We start from the raw sequence: 17,566 nt of genomic DNA on the forward strand, positions 1-17,566 counted from the left end.
ATTACTGTCATGTATTTAGTTGGAGCTTTTGTGTTTGTAGTTTTGTACTTATTTTATAATTAGTTAGTGGTTTCTTTGTTGTTTATAAACAAAAATAAAGTGATGGTGTACGTGGGGTGGTGCTTGGCTGGCGGTGTGTGTCGGGTGGCGCCTGTCTGACGGTGTGCGTGGGGTGGCTGGCAGTGTGCGCGGGGTGGCGCTTAGCTGGCGTTGTGCGTGGGGTGGAGCTTGGCTGGCAGTGTGTGTGGGGTGGCGTTTGGCTGGCGGTGCCAGCCAAACGTCAGTCCACACACTCCCATCAGCTAGTGTGACTGCTGTATCAGGCATGTGGGCGTATGTAAGTGATGGGCCCTTGAGTGGCGCTGTATGTCAATGCGAGTGTTGTAATGTGCTGGGACCGTGGCTGGCAGCATGAATGGTCTTATGCATGTCATGTATGAAAGGTGTGTGAGTGGACTGTAAAACAGTTGGTGCCTTGACGCGGCTTTCAGCTCACGAGCTAAGTCATTGGTTCAGTTTTTTGACCTTTCAGTTATTAACAGTGCATTTCACTTTTGTGAAATCTCTTGTTAATAAAATTTGATCTACTGAACCATCACTCAGCCTTGTGCCAAATCCAACCAGTATGTGTGGTACAAATGACAAAACCTGGTCCGCTGTAATCAGGCGTCGCAGCACACTTGTGACACGCTAGGTGTCTCAGGTGGGACCCCGATGATGAAGCATGCCACCAACTTGGTTGGTGGGTGAGGGGTCTTTTTCACATAACCTAAGTGCGTTTCTTTTCACAATTTTAGTGTTTGGCACATCACAGACGTACGTGGACACACCAAAATGATATATTGCAAACCTACCTGTGTTTTGTGGGGGGGGGGGGCACCTATGTTTTTGGACCTGGGTGTGGGGTGCGGCCTTCATCTAGGGAAACCTACCAAACCCAGACATTTTTTAAAACTAGACACCCCTAGGAGTCCAGGGAGGTGTGGCTTGCATGGATCTCCCAACATTTTCTTACCCAGACTCCTCTGCAAACCTCAAACTTTGCTTAAAGACACATATTTTCCTGACTTTTCTTAGTAGGATCACCGCTCCAGCACAAAATTCCTACTCCCCAGCGTTCCCCTCAGTCTCCCAAGTAAAATGACACCTCACTTGTGTGGGTCCATAAAGCTGAGTCAGCCTAAAGATGTATAAAAGAAGAATATATGCTTATCAACTCACTGTGCTATTCCCTCAATCTCTACAAGTTTTTGGCCTTTTTCTGTTGCAGGCACCTGGCCCACCCACACAAGTGAGGTATCATTTTTAACGGGAGACTTGGGGGAACGATGGGTGGAAGGAAATTTGTGGCTCCTCTCAGATTCTAGAACTCTGTCACCGAAATGTGAGGAAAGAGTGTTTTTTTAGCCAAATATAGAGGTATACAAAGGATTCTGGGTAACAGAACCTGGTGAGAGCCCCACAAGTCACCTCATCTTGGATTCCCCTAGGTCTCTAGTTTTAAAAAATGCACAGGTTTGGTAGGTTTCTCTAGGTGCCTGCTGAGCTAGAGGCCAAAATCCACAGATAGGCACTTTGCAAAAATCACCTCTGTTTTCTTTGGGAAAATGTGATGTGTCCACGTTGTGTTTTGGGACATTTCCTGTCACAGGCGCTAGGCCTACCCACACAAGCGAGGTATCATTTTTATCGGGAGACTTGGGGGAACATAGATAGCAAAAGTGTTATTGCCCCTTGTCTTTCTCTACATTTTTTCCTTCCAATTATAACATAGTGTGTAAAAAAGACGTCTATTTGAGAAATGCCCTGTAATTCACATGTTAGTATGGGCACCCCAGAATTCAGAGATGTGCAAATAACCACTGCTCCTCAACACCTTATCTTGTGCCCATTTTGGAAATACAAAGGTTTTCTTGATACGTATTTTTCACTCTTTACATTTCAGCAAATTAATTGCTGTCTACCCGGTGTGGAATGAAAACCCACTGCTAGGTGCAGTTCATTTACTGGCTCTGGGTACCTAGGGTTCTTGATGAACCTACACACCCTATATATCCCTGCAACCAGAAGAGTCCAGCAGACATAACAGTATATTGCTTTAAAAAATCTGACATCGCAGTAAAATGTTACGGAGTAAAACATAGAGAAAAATGGCAGGTTTTTTTCACCTCAATTTCAATATTTTTTTATTTCAGTTGTTATTTTCTGTAGGAAACCCTTGTAGGATCTACACTAATTACCCATTGCTGAATTCAGAAATTTTTCTACTTTTCAGAATTGTTTGGGTTTCTGGGATCCGGCATTGGTTTCGCACCCATTTCTGTCACTGACTGGAAGGAGGCTGAAAGCTCAAAAAATCATAAAAATGGGGCATGTCCCAGTAAAATGCCAAACTTGTTTTGAAAAGTGTGGTTTTCTGATTCAAGTCTGCCTGTTCCTGAAAGCTGGCGATTTTAGCACCGCAAACCCTTTGTTGATACCATTTTCAGGGAAAAAAACACAATCCTTCTTCTGCAGCCCTTTTTTCCCATTTCTTTGAAAAAAAACAAATTTTTCACTGTATTGTGGCTATTTTCTTGGCCTCATTCAGGGGAACACACAAAGTCTGGGAACCTGTAGAATCCCTAGGATGTTGGAAAAAAAGGACACAAATGTGGCGTGGGTAGCTTATGTGGACAAAAAGTTATGAGGGCCAAAGCGCGCCCTGCCCCAAATAGCCAAAAAAAGACCTGGCACCTGAGGGGGAAAAGGCCTGGCAGCGAAGGGGTTAAAGAAGTATCACAGGGAGACTAAAATAGCCAAGAAGGCCTATCTGAAAGGTAGAATTGAGAAAGCGGGCAATAAATTCAGAGAAATCTTTAAAGTTATGAAAAACTTTATGTCCACTCAGGCCTTCTTGAGAGGTCAGCAGACTTCGGCTGAGTGGTGGGAACAGCTGGTGAGCTGGTGTACTGCTTTCTTAACAAGATCGTGACTGTACAGGCCAGCCTCACTTCCAGTCAAAAGAAATCATGCTGGAAGTAATGCATTCTTGCACAGCTGTTACATCTACAGACACTTTCCCTAGGTTTGAACCCATTTCCCTTGAGGGATCACTAACGTCTATACGAAACCTTAAGTCTGGATCAACAGTTGGCACTGGGCCCCCAATACACTGGTTTTAGGGGCAAGTGTTATGAACCCCTTGGCCAATAAACTTCTGAATGCATCACTGTCTTTGCTCCTGGAAGCAGGCCAAGATCTTGCCCCTGCTTAAGATGCCTCAGGCCGACGTGAGAGCAATGGAAATTCCAGACCTCTATCACTTCTACCAGCAGTTTCGAAAGTATTGGGCAAGCATGTTAACCAGCAGCTTTCCCAGTACCTGGAAAGTAATGATTTGCTCCACCCAAGTCAGTTAGGCCTTAGACCCAATTTTAGCATGGAGATGGCGCTACTAGATGAAGATGACTACATTAGAGGCACATTAAATACTGAGGGCGAAGGCAGTGCTGATTTCTATATGATCTTACAGTGACCTTGGATACAGTACCCCATGCCAAACCCCTAGCACATCTCGAATCCATTGGAATATTGGGCCAAGCTCTGGTTTTGTTGGCCACTTTTTTGGAGGAACGAGGGAAAGTGGTCTGGATTACTCCCTTCTCGCTGGGATCTCGGGAACTGAGAGAAGGAGTGCGACAGGGCTCAGCCTTGAGCCCTACCCTATATAACATTTATCTTACTCCACTAGCTGTACTTGCTCAGGCCTAAGGAGTAAAAGTGATTTCCTATGCTGATGACACTCAGCTGATGTTCTCCTGGGGTAGGGAGGCAGGGTTCCCTAGTGAAACTATCAGATCCTGTCTCACACATATGTTTTCCATTGGCTAACTCGCCATCAGCTTAAATGGACTGCAGAAAAAACTGAATTGCTATTCTGAAGGCCCTTGACACATGGCAGACCTTCTGGCCTGCTGACACCACCCCCATCCCAGGTGCCAGGGAAATTCAGCAAAGAAATTGGGTGTAAAATTTGACGACTGGCTTTCTTTTCAACCTTAGATCAAAATGATAGTGCAAACCTGTTTTATACTACTGCGTATTTTAAGGAAGTTCCTGTATTTCCTTTCATTCGCAGCTAGAATACTGGTTGTACAGGCAATGGTAACATACAGGATGGATTACGGTAACGCTCTGTATTTGGGTCTCCCTGACTATCTTGTTAACCGACTATAGATGGTGCAGAACGCAGGAGCCTGTATCCTTCTAGGCCGGTCTCTTAAAACACACGTATCCCTATATCTGCGGGCTCTTCAATGGCTTCGAATAATTAAAAGAATTTCATTTAAAACGTGTGCTTATCACACAGGTGCAGGCTATGTCAGGGCAAGAATCAGCTTTTATGCCCCTTCAAGGGACCTTCGATCAGTCAGTAGCTTCCTGGCCAAAAACCGTAAGGTACAGGGTTCCAGGGCTGGGGAAGGTCCATCTCTTTTCTAGGGGCCACCAGCCTGGAACAAGCTTCCATTTAATTTACAAACCACAGCTGCAATCTCTTTGTTCATGAAAACACTGAAAATGTCTCTCTTTAATCAGGACTAATTTGTAGGACTTTATTAGGCAGGGATGGCTTCTGTCCAGAGCGCCCGGACACTCCTTGGAATAACAGTGCGCTATACAAATGGCTTTTCACTCATTCATTCTGTCCAATATGATCTGTCTAAGAAGGAGGTTATACTGCACTAGTTGGATTCCAGAAGAGCTCTTAGCTTTTACATTAATCAGACTATGGGCATCAAGCAGATGACCAACTTCATATGGCGGTCTCTGGTGTTAAGAAGGGAAAGGCAGTTCATATGGATCGTTCTCTGCATAAAACTGGTCAAAATGAGACCCAAGAGGGCCTTAGGGCTCTTTCTACAAGACCTAATGGTGCACTATGGCGTTGGCCAGGGGTGCTGCAGTGCTGGGCGTGTGTCTGGCAGCCACATGGGTGTCCGTCCACACCTTCAGCAAGCATTACTGCCTTGAGATATAGGTCTTCAAGGAAATTAGTTTTAACTGCTTTGTCCTTCATAATTTACTGGTGAGAACTCCAATCTACAGACCCTCCATCTTTTGTACTGATTTGATATCTTATGAAAAAATGAGGAATTTGCTGTTAGAAGTATCTATCAGAAGAACACGTTACCTACCTAGGCTAATGCTTTTTTTTTTAATGAATACTGTAACTGCAGATTCCTCGACGAGACAGCATACTCTTGTTCTGTGAAGTGGACATCTAGGTCCTAATAAGGTTCCATATCAGATTCTGTACAATGACACTGTTCTCAATCTGGTAAGGACACTCTGCATTTAGCGGCCAGTTAAGGTTTTTTGTAAACTGATGTCAGTGATCAAGGGTAGCATCTATATAGTCTCCTCTCAGTCTTTTCTGGTGGTGGGATGCAGCCAACATGGAGGCCGATGATGCCCCAGATCATCAATTGCTATGAAGTTTAAGGCTCCAGTATGTCACCTGAAGGAATTCAAAGTGCGAGGAATCTGTGGTTAGAGTATCCAAGGGAAAAAGTGTTACTGGTGCAGTTTCTGTGTCAACTTACAGTGGCTTCAGTGGAAAGTTCAATACACCAATTAAGTGAAACCAATTTTACAAGGCCACCTTAGGGACAGAGAAGACACGTGGCTGCACTGATTGACAGTCTTAATACAAGCCAAAATAGTAAGCAGAAAGGGTGAAAAATCTAGGATGATCACATAGAAAAAGGTGACTTTGTTAACAATCATGGGAAAGATGAAGAGAGCATGGAGAGTTAACATGGATGCCTTGGTGAAAAGAACTAAGGAATATTCAAGGAAAGAGAAAGCTTTGGTTTAAGTGTAAAGGAATGCTGAGAATCAGATGAAGGTCATCACAAGAAACATGCAACAATGATTAAACAAGCTTGAGCAAAGCCTATTAGCCTAGGTTTTTACACAGTCTTCCTTATTGGTTGGTGAGTGTGTGTATGTGGTTATAAGACTGGTTAAACATGAGAATGAATTACTGGATTTTTTAAAGAAAGGATGAACAAGAACTTTGATGAGTAACGAGTGCATGGATAAATGAATGACACGGCACATGCATTAATCAATGAGTGAGTGAGCAGCACTGGCAAATGGCAAGAGCAAACCCTGCCAGAAATGAGATCACAGCAACCTTAGCCACTGTCATCCATGCACTTTTCACCAATAATCCAACCATGTGCTCTCTGACTTGCCACCTTCATCATCCACACAGTCACCCATTCATCCCTCTGTTCATATATTCTCTCACTCATTCATCATCTGTACAATCAGCCATCCTTGCATTCCATCATTCATTTATCAATGCAACCAGTCACTCGCTTATCCATCTACCTATTCAACACTTACCAATCATAAGAATGAAAAAGAGCTATGATGGAGAGAAAGGGGCTGCACATGGATAATAAAAGCAGTGAGGTGTATAGGAGGATCATGGGGAGCAGAGGAAGACCAAATGAGGGGTAAATAAGATGCTACAGAGTTACGTAAGGAGCATGCAGGTGCTAAAGGGAGGAGGAGAAGGAAATGCAAGTGGGAATATTCAAGGTTACAGGGGAACTTCATAAGGGTCGAAAGGCAGGATGACAACGGCCAATTTTGAGGAACCAGGGTGCAATGCAGGGCTGATGAGCAGCAACAGGCCTGTATGGGAAACTAAAAAAGAAACATGAAAGGAAGAAGGAAAGCTCTAAGAGAAGCACAGGGGAAGTGGAAAGTATAGTGGAATGTAACATTATCATTGAAGTGGTAAGCAAAGACTGCTGCAGAAAATGCAGCAAATGGGTCACAAGAGGAAGTGAGTAGGCAGGAGGCATGACTAAGTCATGAGGAACTGAAATGAATGAGCAATAGGACAACAAGGAGGCCTAGGAGAAAATATGGGGCAACAGATCCATCCAGGGGGGGAACCTGCAAAATATTTAAGGGCACAAGGAGAGGTCGAGAAATGTACAGGGAAGCAGACGGACGGGGCAGAAAGAGCTTATGTAGTGCGGAGGTCCTACTCTGGCACAGCACAGCAGCCATGCTCCATAAGCATGACTGAAAGTTCTCCACTAAGGCAGTAGAAACACTGTATGCAGCCAAAGCCTACAAAAGAAGGCTTCACAGCTAGATGTGCCCCCCCTCACCCCACCAATCGCCCAGCCTTCCCAGCAGCAGGCATGCAAGAACAGGCCAGTGAGAGGCCAAATAGGACCAAAGGAAGAGTTGGAAAATCATGCTGCACCTCCCCATCTGCCAGGGTCAGCATCAGCGCCTATCCTTCCTGGTCACCAACAAAGGTCAAAACAACTCTGGCAACAGCTGCAGAGTCCCATACTCCAGTACTCAACAACTATATACTTAGCCCGTAACCTAATGATACCTCTAATCCATGTAATCTTCTTGGGAGTTCCATTGCAATAAGCAGGACAGCCCTACTGAAGATATTGTACACTCCACAAATTCAGCTCTTAAAAAACAGTCATACACAAAGCACTGTACCAAATGGCAAATGTAGAGATAGAAGAAAGCTATTTATGTGGTTAAACAGTTATCTATGAAACCTGAAATCAATTCACACCAAGGTAAATATCGGTCAATTGGGGGAAAACCAGTCCTGATCATCCCCAACCTCAAAACTTCTCAACATCAACAAGAATATCAGCCCGAAGTCCATGCCACAAAAAACAATCTTCATTCAGAAATAGTCTGTGTTGCTCAATAAGCACCTGGAACACTGACAATTTACAAAGTAGACACTAAAACTACAACTATCCCCTTGCTCAGGCTTTGCAAACTCACACTGGAATTCCCTCTAAATTCAGGTCTGTTAACCACAATTTCAAATAAATGTCTTTTAGTACATTAATCCAAACATACCAAACTGAAACAATATTTTTTAAAAAAGTATATTATTCTGTATTTCCAAAAAGTTTTACTCTTATTCTACTACAAAGTAAAATAGAAATTTCACTTGACGTCTCTACTGGTGTACTGACTCCCAGGGCCAAGAGGCAAACCCAAGCCGGGACCTGGCAAGGCCAACACTTCCTCCATCCACAACAACCACTCCCTCTCCCACCATCCAATCCAAAGTTCACCAGCCAACAAATACTTGGTACAGTCCTTGGAGCCCACCCATTAGATCATACCTGACCTACCACCCCACAACATTAGGCTCTTTCCTTGAAGCATTCAGACCCACTGAGCGCACATCTAGGATGCCTCTTTGTGCGTTTCAGGAACACCAAAAGAATAGGCACAATTAAGCAAAGAGTCTATTTTATGCAGTTTGGTTATAGGTGCTGTAAATAAGATATTTATTTGAGCATTATAAAAGTGGGATCTGCTGTTCCAAAGGGCAAGATCGGGGGAAGGAAGGAATGATAGATCAGAAGAGTCATAAATAAGGATGTTGGGACTGGCAGCATAAATGGTATCTGGTAGAGGGCAAACAAAAGGGTGCTTAGAAATATGGAGAGGGACATGTAAGACAGTGATATCAAGCAGATCGAGGAAGCAAGAACAAAACTAGATGAAATTCAAGCAGTATTCAGTAACCATATCAAAATAAAAACTGCAATATAGGCACAAATGTATAGCAAGATACCGGAAGTTGTGTTGAAGTAGTAGAGTAGTACAACCCAAAACTAAAAAGGCCACCTTGCAGTAAAACCACCCTAAGGTAATTGTTTTTTTATTGCAGGTTTTGTATTCAAATGCAACAACTAATCATCAGTCCTGCATAACATACAATTGTGTGGAGCACCACCCTATTCTATGTTGCTTTTAATGCAAATGTGTAAAGGATTCCCTAAGACTAAAGGTCTGACATATAGGGGGTCATTCCGACCCTGGCGGTTGTCTACCGCCAGGGCCGGGGACCGCGGATGCACCGCCAACAGGCTGGCGGTGCATCCATGGGCATTCTGACCGCGGCGGTACAGCCGCGGTCAGAAATGGGAAACCGGCGGCTGCCCTGGGGAATCCTCCATGGCGGTGCTGCAGGCAGCGCTGCCATGGGGATTCCGACCCCCTTACCGCCAGCCTGGTTCTGGCAGTTTTGACCGCCAGAACCTGGCTGGCGGTAATGGGTGTCGTGGGGCCCCTGGGGGCCCCTGCAGTGCCCATGCCAGTGGCATGGGCACTGCAGGGGCCCCCTTACAGGGCCCCACCAAGATTTTCAGTGTCTGCCAAGCAGACACTGAAAATCGCGACGGTGCAACTGCACCCGTCGCACCCCTTCCACTCCGCCGGCTCCATTCGGAGCCGGCATCCTCATGGAAGGGGGTTTCCCGCTGGGCTGGCGGGCGGCCTTCTGGCGGTCGCCCGCCAGCCCAGCGGGAAACTCAGAATTACCGCGGCGGTCTTTTGACCGCGCAGCGGTATTCTGACGGCCGCCCGCCCCCAAAGTCAGAATGACCGCCATAATGTGGAAGGCAATCTTCCTGCCTACCAAAATAGGGGAGTTACTACTTTCACCACTGCAGCAGAGGTTTCTCAAAGGAAGCAGAGGCACTCAGCAAGACAGGAATCACCAGGGACAAAAAACCTTGTGCTCAAAAATACCCATAACTGCCATTGAAATAATCACCACCAAAAGGTAGGCACTACAAATAGATCCAAAAGGAGGAGGTTCATTGCTAGTGTATATGTATCTGGTCTTTACAACAATCTCTATGGTTATTCCTAGCATGTTCATGACACTCTACTTGCCTGTCTAAAATCTGCCACCATTTCCTTAATGGGCATCCACCAGTTATATCCATCAGATGCAGTGGCTGATCTACCACCAGGTCTGCCAGAGTTAACTTTGAATATTGATGGAGAAGATGGTGGAGCCTAGAAGCCTCTGCTAGCAGCATGTCCACCACATAAGGTACCAAATATGGTACACTAACAGGACATCGGAAGTATGCACATTTAATTTAATATTGTACGGCAGAGTCTCTACATTCACCCTCTGCTAAATTAAGTTATAAGATTTAAAAAGAAAGCCAAGGCCTGGTGCTAAGGTCAGTGCCTCCTGCCACAGAATAATTCATGAGTCAAAACAAAAATGGTTGATAGTCCAAGAGACTGCACTCTGAAAACAGGACAGCAGCAAGCTTACTGACAATAGACGCCAAATAGTTTAACAGCGAGTTAAAATAGGCAGGACAACATAGTTCAATAGCAAGTTAATAAAGGCAGGACAGCAAACTATGAAGAGAACTGCTTAACAAATGCTCCATCTACTGGGATCCTGCATACAAAAAGACCAGAGTTATACAGTGGCACACTTTAAGGACAGCAGCTCACTGTAAGGTCACTGAGGGGGTTTGGGGCTTGGGGGAAGAGGGTGAATTAAGAATAATTAAAACACTGAAATCATAAATTTTATTTATTGTAGGATCTCAAAGGGCAGGTGTATAATAACATTTGGAATAACCACTTTTTGCTCCAGCAGAATAAATGGGATTTTTAAGTTTCTGAAGAAGAGTATCAGAAAAATCGAACTGACCAAAAGACAGAGATCCTGGAAAAGGAGTTAGGTAAGGAGACATTTGGAGGCTGGAGCTAATAATTTCGATGGATCTCCACAACTAACAAAGCTTATTAAGATGTAATTTTCACGGAATGCAGAATACCTATTGTTGGAAAATGGGTAATTGGTAAGGGCAGGTAAGTACCTACACTTAGCAATAGGCCACTAACCTCCACTTAGGTCCAGTTAGGTCTCAGTGAATTAAACCTAGCTCAACCCTTGGTAGCTTGGCAACGAGCGACAAGGCATAACTTAGGAGACAAAGCGTAAAGCATTCAAATATCACAAAACAGTAATTGAATAAAACAGAGGAAACAGTTTAAAAATCCATAATCAATTACTAAAAATAGATTCTATTTTTATCTTTAAAATGACACCAAAACGAATAAAATCGGATAAGGGGAACCGGAGATATGAATTTTTAAAGAATTAATGCTTTCTAGCACACAGAAGCAACTAGCGCTCAAATGGTTAAAAAGAGGTCGCACTGGAAAGGAACAAAGTCCAGAGTTCAGGCCACCCACGAGGTAACACTGTCACATTTACTTTCAGAAGTGTTTGATTCAGGAAAGTGGTCCACAGCACCAGCCAAGGGTTCAGAGGCTCTGATATGCCTTTTGGGGTCTGGGGCTACAACTCCCACAATGCACCTCTTAATTTATGGAATTGCTCCAAACGTCTCAAAACTTTTGGATCTTGTTCCAGAGGTCCTTTTTGTGCCCTTGAAGTGTCCACAACTTGATTCAAGGTTCCAGAAGCTCTGAGTTGCTCCTTGGGACGACAATTCCCAGAATGCACCTGGTCAGGATCCTCAAATGGCCACTGGACGCTTGTCAGCTGGCCTCTGCTTGAAGGACTTGATGCAGGGGACTCTGAGAAGCTCCTTTGTACCTGTAGCAAACAGGGAGTCCCTTTTTGAAGCAGCAGAAGACAGGTAAAGTCCTTTTAGTGGTGAAGCCCAAGTGTGCAGCTGGTTCAGTCCTCCAGAGTGCAGTGTACAGGTGCAGGTCAGGGGTCCAGCAGGGCAGTCCTTCTCCTGTAGTTCTTCCTTGTTGGAATCTGATAGGGATCTGAGGTGTGGGTGGGTGCAGGTCTGCCAGTTTTATCCCTGCTCCTGGGTGAAAAACAAAGGGGGAGGTCCTAGTTCTCCAATCAGGTGCAGGGTCCTTCCCCCTGTGATGACCACTTCCTGGGAAGTGTGGCAAAAATCAATCCCAGGGGGCAACATTCCTAAAACATCCATCATGGCTGAAAGTGATTTTTGGAGGTTACATCTGGCTGAGCCCACCCACTGGTGTGGCTAAAAATCCTAAACACACCCCTCTCCTGACCTCTCCTAATCTAATCAAGGGGGCACCAAATTGTCTGGGTTTGCAGGATGTGGGGGTGTTGCTGGGTTGCTCCAAATGTCCTTCTCTGCCTTTGATGACCAGTTTGGCAGCCTTCCCCCTTCCTGCCTCACCATCTGCTGAGGGGAGATCTCCTCCCACAGGCACATCTCTTTGTGTGAAGCCAGGCCACTTCACACCTCATCAAGGCATCCTGGCCAGAATGCCAGAGGCTGGCCAATCAGAGCACAGCAGCAAAAACACTGCAAGGCTGAAGTTGGCAACTTTTCAGGTAAAGTTTAAAACTCTTTACCTGAACAAGTTATATTAAATCCAACAACTGGAAGTTGTGGGATTTATTATAACAATTAATTTGATACCAAACTCATGGTATCTGTTACTTAAGGGGACTTTAAAAATTAAAATAAAGTCTCTCCATTCTAGCCTATGGAGGCCATTCACTACAATGAGGGAAAAACGAATTTGGCTGTTTTACCTCACCAGGGTTTATAAAACTATTTTTATAAGGTCCCTGCTTATAGTTACATGGTACCCAGCCCTAGGGGCACATAGGGCACACCTTGGGGGTGACATATGTAAACATAAGGTAGTTTAAAACTTTGGAACTACTTTTAATTCCAAAGTCGAATTTCCATATAACTTTAATTTAAAAGCAGCCAGCAAGGCAGGCCTGCCTTTAAAATGACACTGGACACCTCAGCAGTGGACCTATGGGGGCACTACCTATGCTGAGGTCGCTAAACCTCCATACCCTACCATATACTAGGGACTTATAGGTAGGTTGCCTTAGCCAATTATAATTAGCCTAATTTGCATACTGATTTTACCCAGAGCACAGGCCCTGGGACTGGTTAGCAGTACCCAGGGCACCATCAGAGTCAGGAAAACACCAGCAAAAAGTGGAAAATGGGGGCAAAGAGTTAGGGGGCCTCTGCAATCAGCCCTGTACTCTCACACCTATGTTTTTTCCCCAGTTGGAATTCCATGCAGAATCCCCAACCCTGTAGAGGTGAAGTCTCACATTTATCAACTGCCCTGAGTAGGTGGTAAATTTGAACGGGAGTAGATGGGGGGGGGGGATGCCCTTGGATGGTGGGGGTAGAGTTTTAGAGAAAAGGTAGATGAGGAAAGGGAAGGGTGTGACCTGGCAGTAATGGTGGGGGTGCATTATATACCCCTCCCCCTTCCTCAGAAGCAGGTTGGACAGAGATGGGGGGGCAGGGCTGCACTTGCAACCATTCTCAAAGTGATTTTACCTATCACATTCTGGCTGGTAAGATCGAGTCCAATGTTCTAGCACCCTGAAAACCCAGATGTGTGAAAACTCGCCCACTTATAATTTACAGGAACGGTATATCATTGAGGAATACATCTCTGTTCAACTCGTAATCAGGTATCATCCTACTATATATGGTATTGGAAATAATCATTTGAATGCATAACATAGAAGTTATATAGACTTCAGAGGAGGGAGGGTCACCTCTATTTTTTACTTTATTGCATGTACAGTTTGCCCACCAGCCTGTATACCTAGAGGAAGATTACATATCAGGTTGAGACCTGGTGTGTATGGTCCAGCAAATCATTTTTTGTAGGCAGGGGATAAACTAATGTGTGCCTAATTGATCGTATATACAAATCTGAACGCTGGTGAATTCAGTAAAGGTCAAACAAAGAAACTGAAGAGGAAGGCTGAGATTGGTGTACAGTCACAGAGCCACCTGGCCCTTGAGACGTTCTTATGGTGAAAAGTAAGTTAGAATGTAAATGTAAAATCAACCACAGAAGAAGAAGCCATCTTTAATTTACCATGTTCTCTAACAAGAGTAAATAAAGTTCCATTCTATGACGTGCTCATCATTTTATACAACATTCTCTAGGAAGATAATACAAAACAAATTGTGTGAACATTCTATGCTAATTCAGCAGTTTTCTTTTCCACTCGTGCATTCAGGATACATTATTGTAGATATAACGACATGTGATAGAGTAAAAATTAAAGGTCTGAAATGTGGAAATATTTGCACTAAGTTCAGCTGCGGAAAATGAGGTTAGAAGCAAACTCGGAGTGTTTCAATGTGTTTACTTTATCTGGTGATACTGAGATGAAAATCTGGCATAGTTAATGAGGATAAAAGGGGCAATTTGAGAGCTGAGCTAACAGTGTCCTAGAACCAGTGAACATCGTTTACTGACCTGTAGGTAAAATAAAACTTTCAGTTCCCTTAGGTTGTTGATGTTCAAGTGGACCAACATCATCCTCTTGCTTGACGGGCAAGGAAACAACTGATGTGACAACTACTTGTTCTGTCGAAAGAATATTTTAAATTAAATCTCAATTATTTACACACATACAAATCAATTAATAGTTACTGGACAAATTAGGCCACTATACAGATCCGACAAAAATCCATCAAAATACTCATATGCTAACAGTGATGACAGAGACAGCTCTTAAGATATTACATATTTTAAAACACCCCATAACAGGAAGTGCCTAAGTATGAGGGAAAAAAGAAAGTGGGGAGAGAGGGGTGTAAGCAATAAAGTCACAGGTGAGCTGTGATACCTTTCCGGTTCAGTCACAATGCAAACATAGCAACGTAAAAACTCAAGGATGAATGCGACCGTGTAAGTGATAAAACCACTCACTCTTACATTCTCTTTTTTTGCTGTTGTACCTTTTCCCGAGATGGGTCGAGTTCAATCATAATCCAATCAAAGCAATGTAAAAACTCAAGGATAAAAGTAATTTACCTATGTCGGTGCTGCTTTCTCTCGTTTGATTATCCATTAAACATTCTGTTGACTTAGCTTCTCTCTTCGAGCAACTGTCAACAAACGTTGATGACAATCCTTGAAAATAGATTGAAAATGGTGATATATTTCAGAAATTGAGAATTAGATTTTAAACAGTGAGAAAACAACTTTCAAAGAACTATTACGATCATTTAAGAAAGACGCATTGAAATATTTTAATTTACTCCTTTTATCACTTTGTTTATTGTCTCATATGAAAGAATTATGGTAGCTAAAGCGTAAAACGTATAATGAGTACTGTGGGTAGAAAGGGGATGGAGTGGTAAAAAGGGGGTAAAGTCCATACTGGCACAATGTAAATTTACCCATTGCTTCTTTAATTAGGTTGGGATACTCTTTTTCTATCAGCACATGTTATGCTTGAGTGAAACAACATTTATATGATTTGGACTTTTCTGAGCAGCGCAACAATCAACATGTCTACTCCTAGCTATAATATCAAGTTATTTAACCCCCAAGATCTCAGTGAATACATATGAATAAACATTGAGTGTCCAGTGAATATGAGCAGTAATAAGTCTGTCAGAAAGGTCTACTTCTTGAAGTCGTTGTTTCCTTTAAGATGAATGTTCCTGATCTTGTGTTGATGCACCTGTGCCCAGTAAGTGGTATAGAGACCTGAGAAGACTAAGGACAGCATTTACAGCACTCTAAAAACTAGCTGCTCTCTACTGATGAAGGAATGAATCCAGAAATACGTGTCTAGAGTTACACAGCGCAGGCTGCACCAATAAGGGTGAAAAATGAAAGACTACTACTGAAGTAAGTGTTACCATGCACTGCATTTACGCATTGGGGCAAATTGAGTGCTGGGATGTGAGGCAGAATGCTCCCACCCTCCCTTCAGCACACACAAATGCAAACTTGGCACACACCACACCAAGTTCAGAACACATACTACAAAGCACAGAGAGGTCAAGGTCTTAACAAACATAGCCTAGTGGTCTGAACTATACTGCACATCTAGTACTAGTTTTTAACCATGTAATAGGGTGAGAATAAAATTAAGGATTTGACTTAGGTATTCTCCACTTTCTGACACATTTTTAAGTTGCTTCTCATTTCATTACATAAGGTGTAAGAAAGAAAATTATCTCCTTGCCTACAAGAGCTTCAGAGAGAAGGAAATAATGCTGCAACATAGAATATTGTGTGCTAATATTACTGTGTTTTCCTGAAGGAGCAGCAGCCAGAGCAGATGTTGAGGGAATCCAGGTTCCTTTCCGACTCTCTAAGAGAACTCATCTTTGAGTTTCCAAAACTTCTCTACATGAGAGGTTGCTTTCTATTTTTCATTGACTGTCTTCTGATTTTGAGCTGAAAATACTTTCCAGCTTGACATACAGAGGCGTATGCACTGATTTCTCTCATCAGAACTCTTTCTTGAATATTTGAACTGACAACTTATTTTCAACACTTAAATATTTAGATTAGGGAACTTCGCTTATGGAACACACTTGCTGCATTATAACAATAACTACTATTGTTTTGACTAATGCATTATTTTCACCTTACACTGAACTAAATTATTGGACTATGCTAATTTCTAATGCTGATGCTTATCATTCTAATCTTTAATGAAAAAGAATTGAGAAACCTGAGATACTGAAAAATAAAACTTTTTAAAAAAATTCTCTTAAAACCCTCTTAATTAACTGTACTAAAAGTAAGTTACGATTCAATATCTGTAGAAAAATTAGATGTGTTTGACCACTGACTTTTTGTTCACCACTGTGCATATTAGTTGTTCAGTGTTCACCAGTTGCAGATTACATTTTGTATTCAGTTTAGCTGCCAATGGCTTTATCGTGGCAGACATTGCAGTTGAGACATTGCAGATGAGCTGTGTTTTTCCACATGGTAAACTAAGCTTGTTTCTTCGTATTTCTCTCACCGAACACGAACAGTTCATGATAAGAAAGTACATATTTTTTGTTTTCTTCAGTGCAGGGAAAGGTATGGCCTTGGAAGAAGAGCCTTGGATGGCTGGCCAGTTTTCAACATTTTCTTTCCAACTCAGACCTACAGTAGCCAGCATGTTTAAATATTTCCATCTGAGAGGGGAGGGCCTTTCAGAAGGCTCTTTTCCATGGTTGTTTAAACTATAAAAGAGGTGGCCCTGCTCAGTAGCAAAAGGAATTCCAAGACCTCGGTCAGGATTGGACGTCAAATGCCTGACATTTTCCCATGAGGGTGAGGATCTCTTTCTTGCAGTTGAATAGGGGTCCTCTTCTTGCTGGCATGAGAAAGATGAAGAGCTTGGCAGGCCCTACGGTGATGAATGTTTACTTTATCCTTTGCTTTGCAATTATGCTATAATATAATCAGATATATCTGCTGTGTACATTGCAGTTGAGAATCATTTTGATATATTTTCCATTCATTGCTGTGACTATTTTTAAACGTGTGCCTTCGACCTACTAATCTCCTTCCTTTTTTTAGGAACCTCGTGGTGAAGTAATAATAAATGTCTTCTTTGAACTAAGAAGTGCATTCCAAAGATTTTTGTCAGCTCGGTCATTAGTGAAAGCAAAACAATATCTTATTGGACTGATGTAGATGGTTGCTCCTTTTTTCTCCTTGTCACCGAACAAAGGTCCATAAGATCAGTGGCAAGGGTTATTTAGTGATTACATCCAACGATTAAGGTATAGAAAACCCTGCTCCCTCGTTTTCATCAACATCATTATCCGATCCCCATTCATGGGTCACAGGGCAGACAGAGGTCACTGAACCATAACCATGGTGGTTAGGGTCGTTTGATACTGGTGTCCTGGTGGCTGGCCTTGTATGGCTCTGCAAACTGGGCCAAGGGCACCCTTTCTGCACTTAACTCTCA

The 17,566-nt window shown here is 43.1% G+C and overlaps 1 protein-coding gene across 2 annotated transcripts in view; it reads right to left on the reverse strand.

Annotated features, from left to right (window-relative positions):
* The window catches only part of LOC138296229 (neurotrophin receptor-interacting factor homolog), a 116,224-nt gene that overhangs the window by 21,326 nt on the left and 77,332 nt on the right, over positions 1 to 17,566 (reverse strand). For both annotated transcript variants that reach the window (XM_069235149.1, XM_069235150.1), the window contains 2 exons: positions 14,665 to 14,763; positions 14,104 to 14,214 (listed from right to left, as the gene is read on the reverse strand). In XM_069235149.1, coding sequence (XP_069091250.1) covers positions 14,104 to 14,214; positions 14,665 to 14,763 — 210 coding nt within the window. The remainder of the gene's footprint in view (positions 1 to 14,103; positions 14,215 to 14,664; positions 14,764 to 17,566) is intronic.

Source organism: Pleurodeles waltl, chromosome 5, assembly GCF_031143425.1.
Source record: "Pleurodeles waltl isolate 20211129_DDA chromosome 5, aPleWal1.hap1.20221129, whole genome shotgun sequence".
In the NCBI taxonomy this organism is placed as follows: domain Eukaryota; kingdom Metazoa; phylum Chordata; class Amphibia; order Caudata; family Salamandridae; genus Pleurodeles; species Pleurodeles waltl.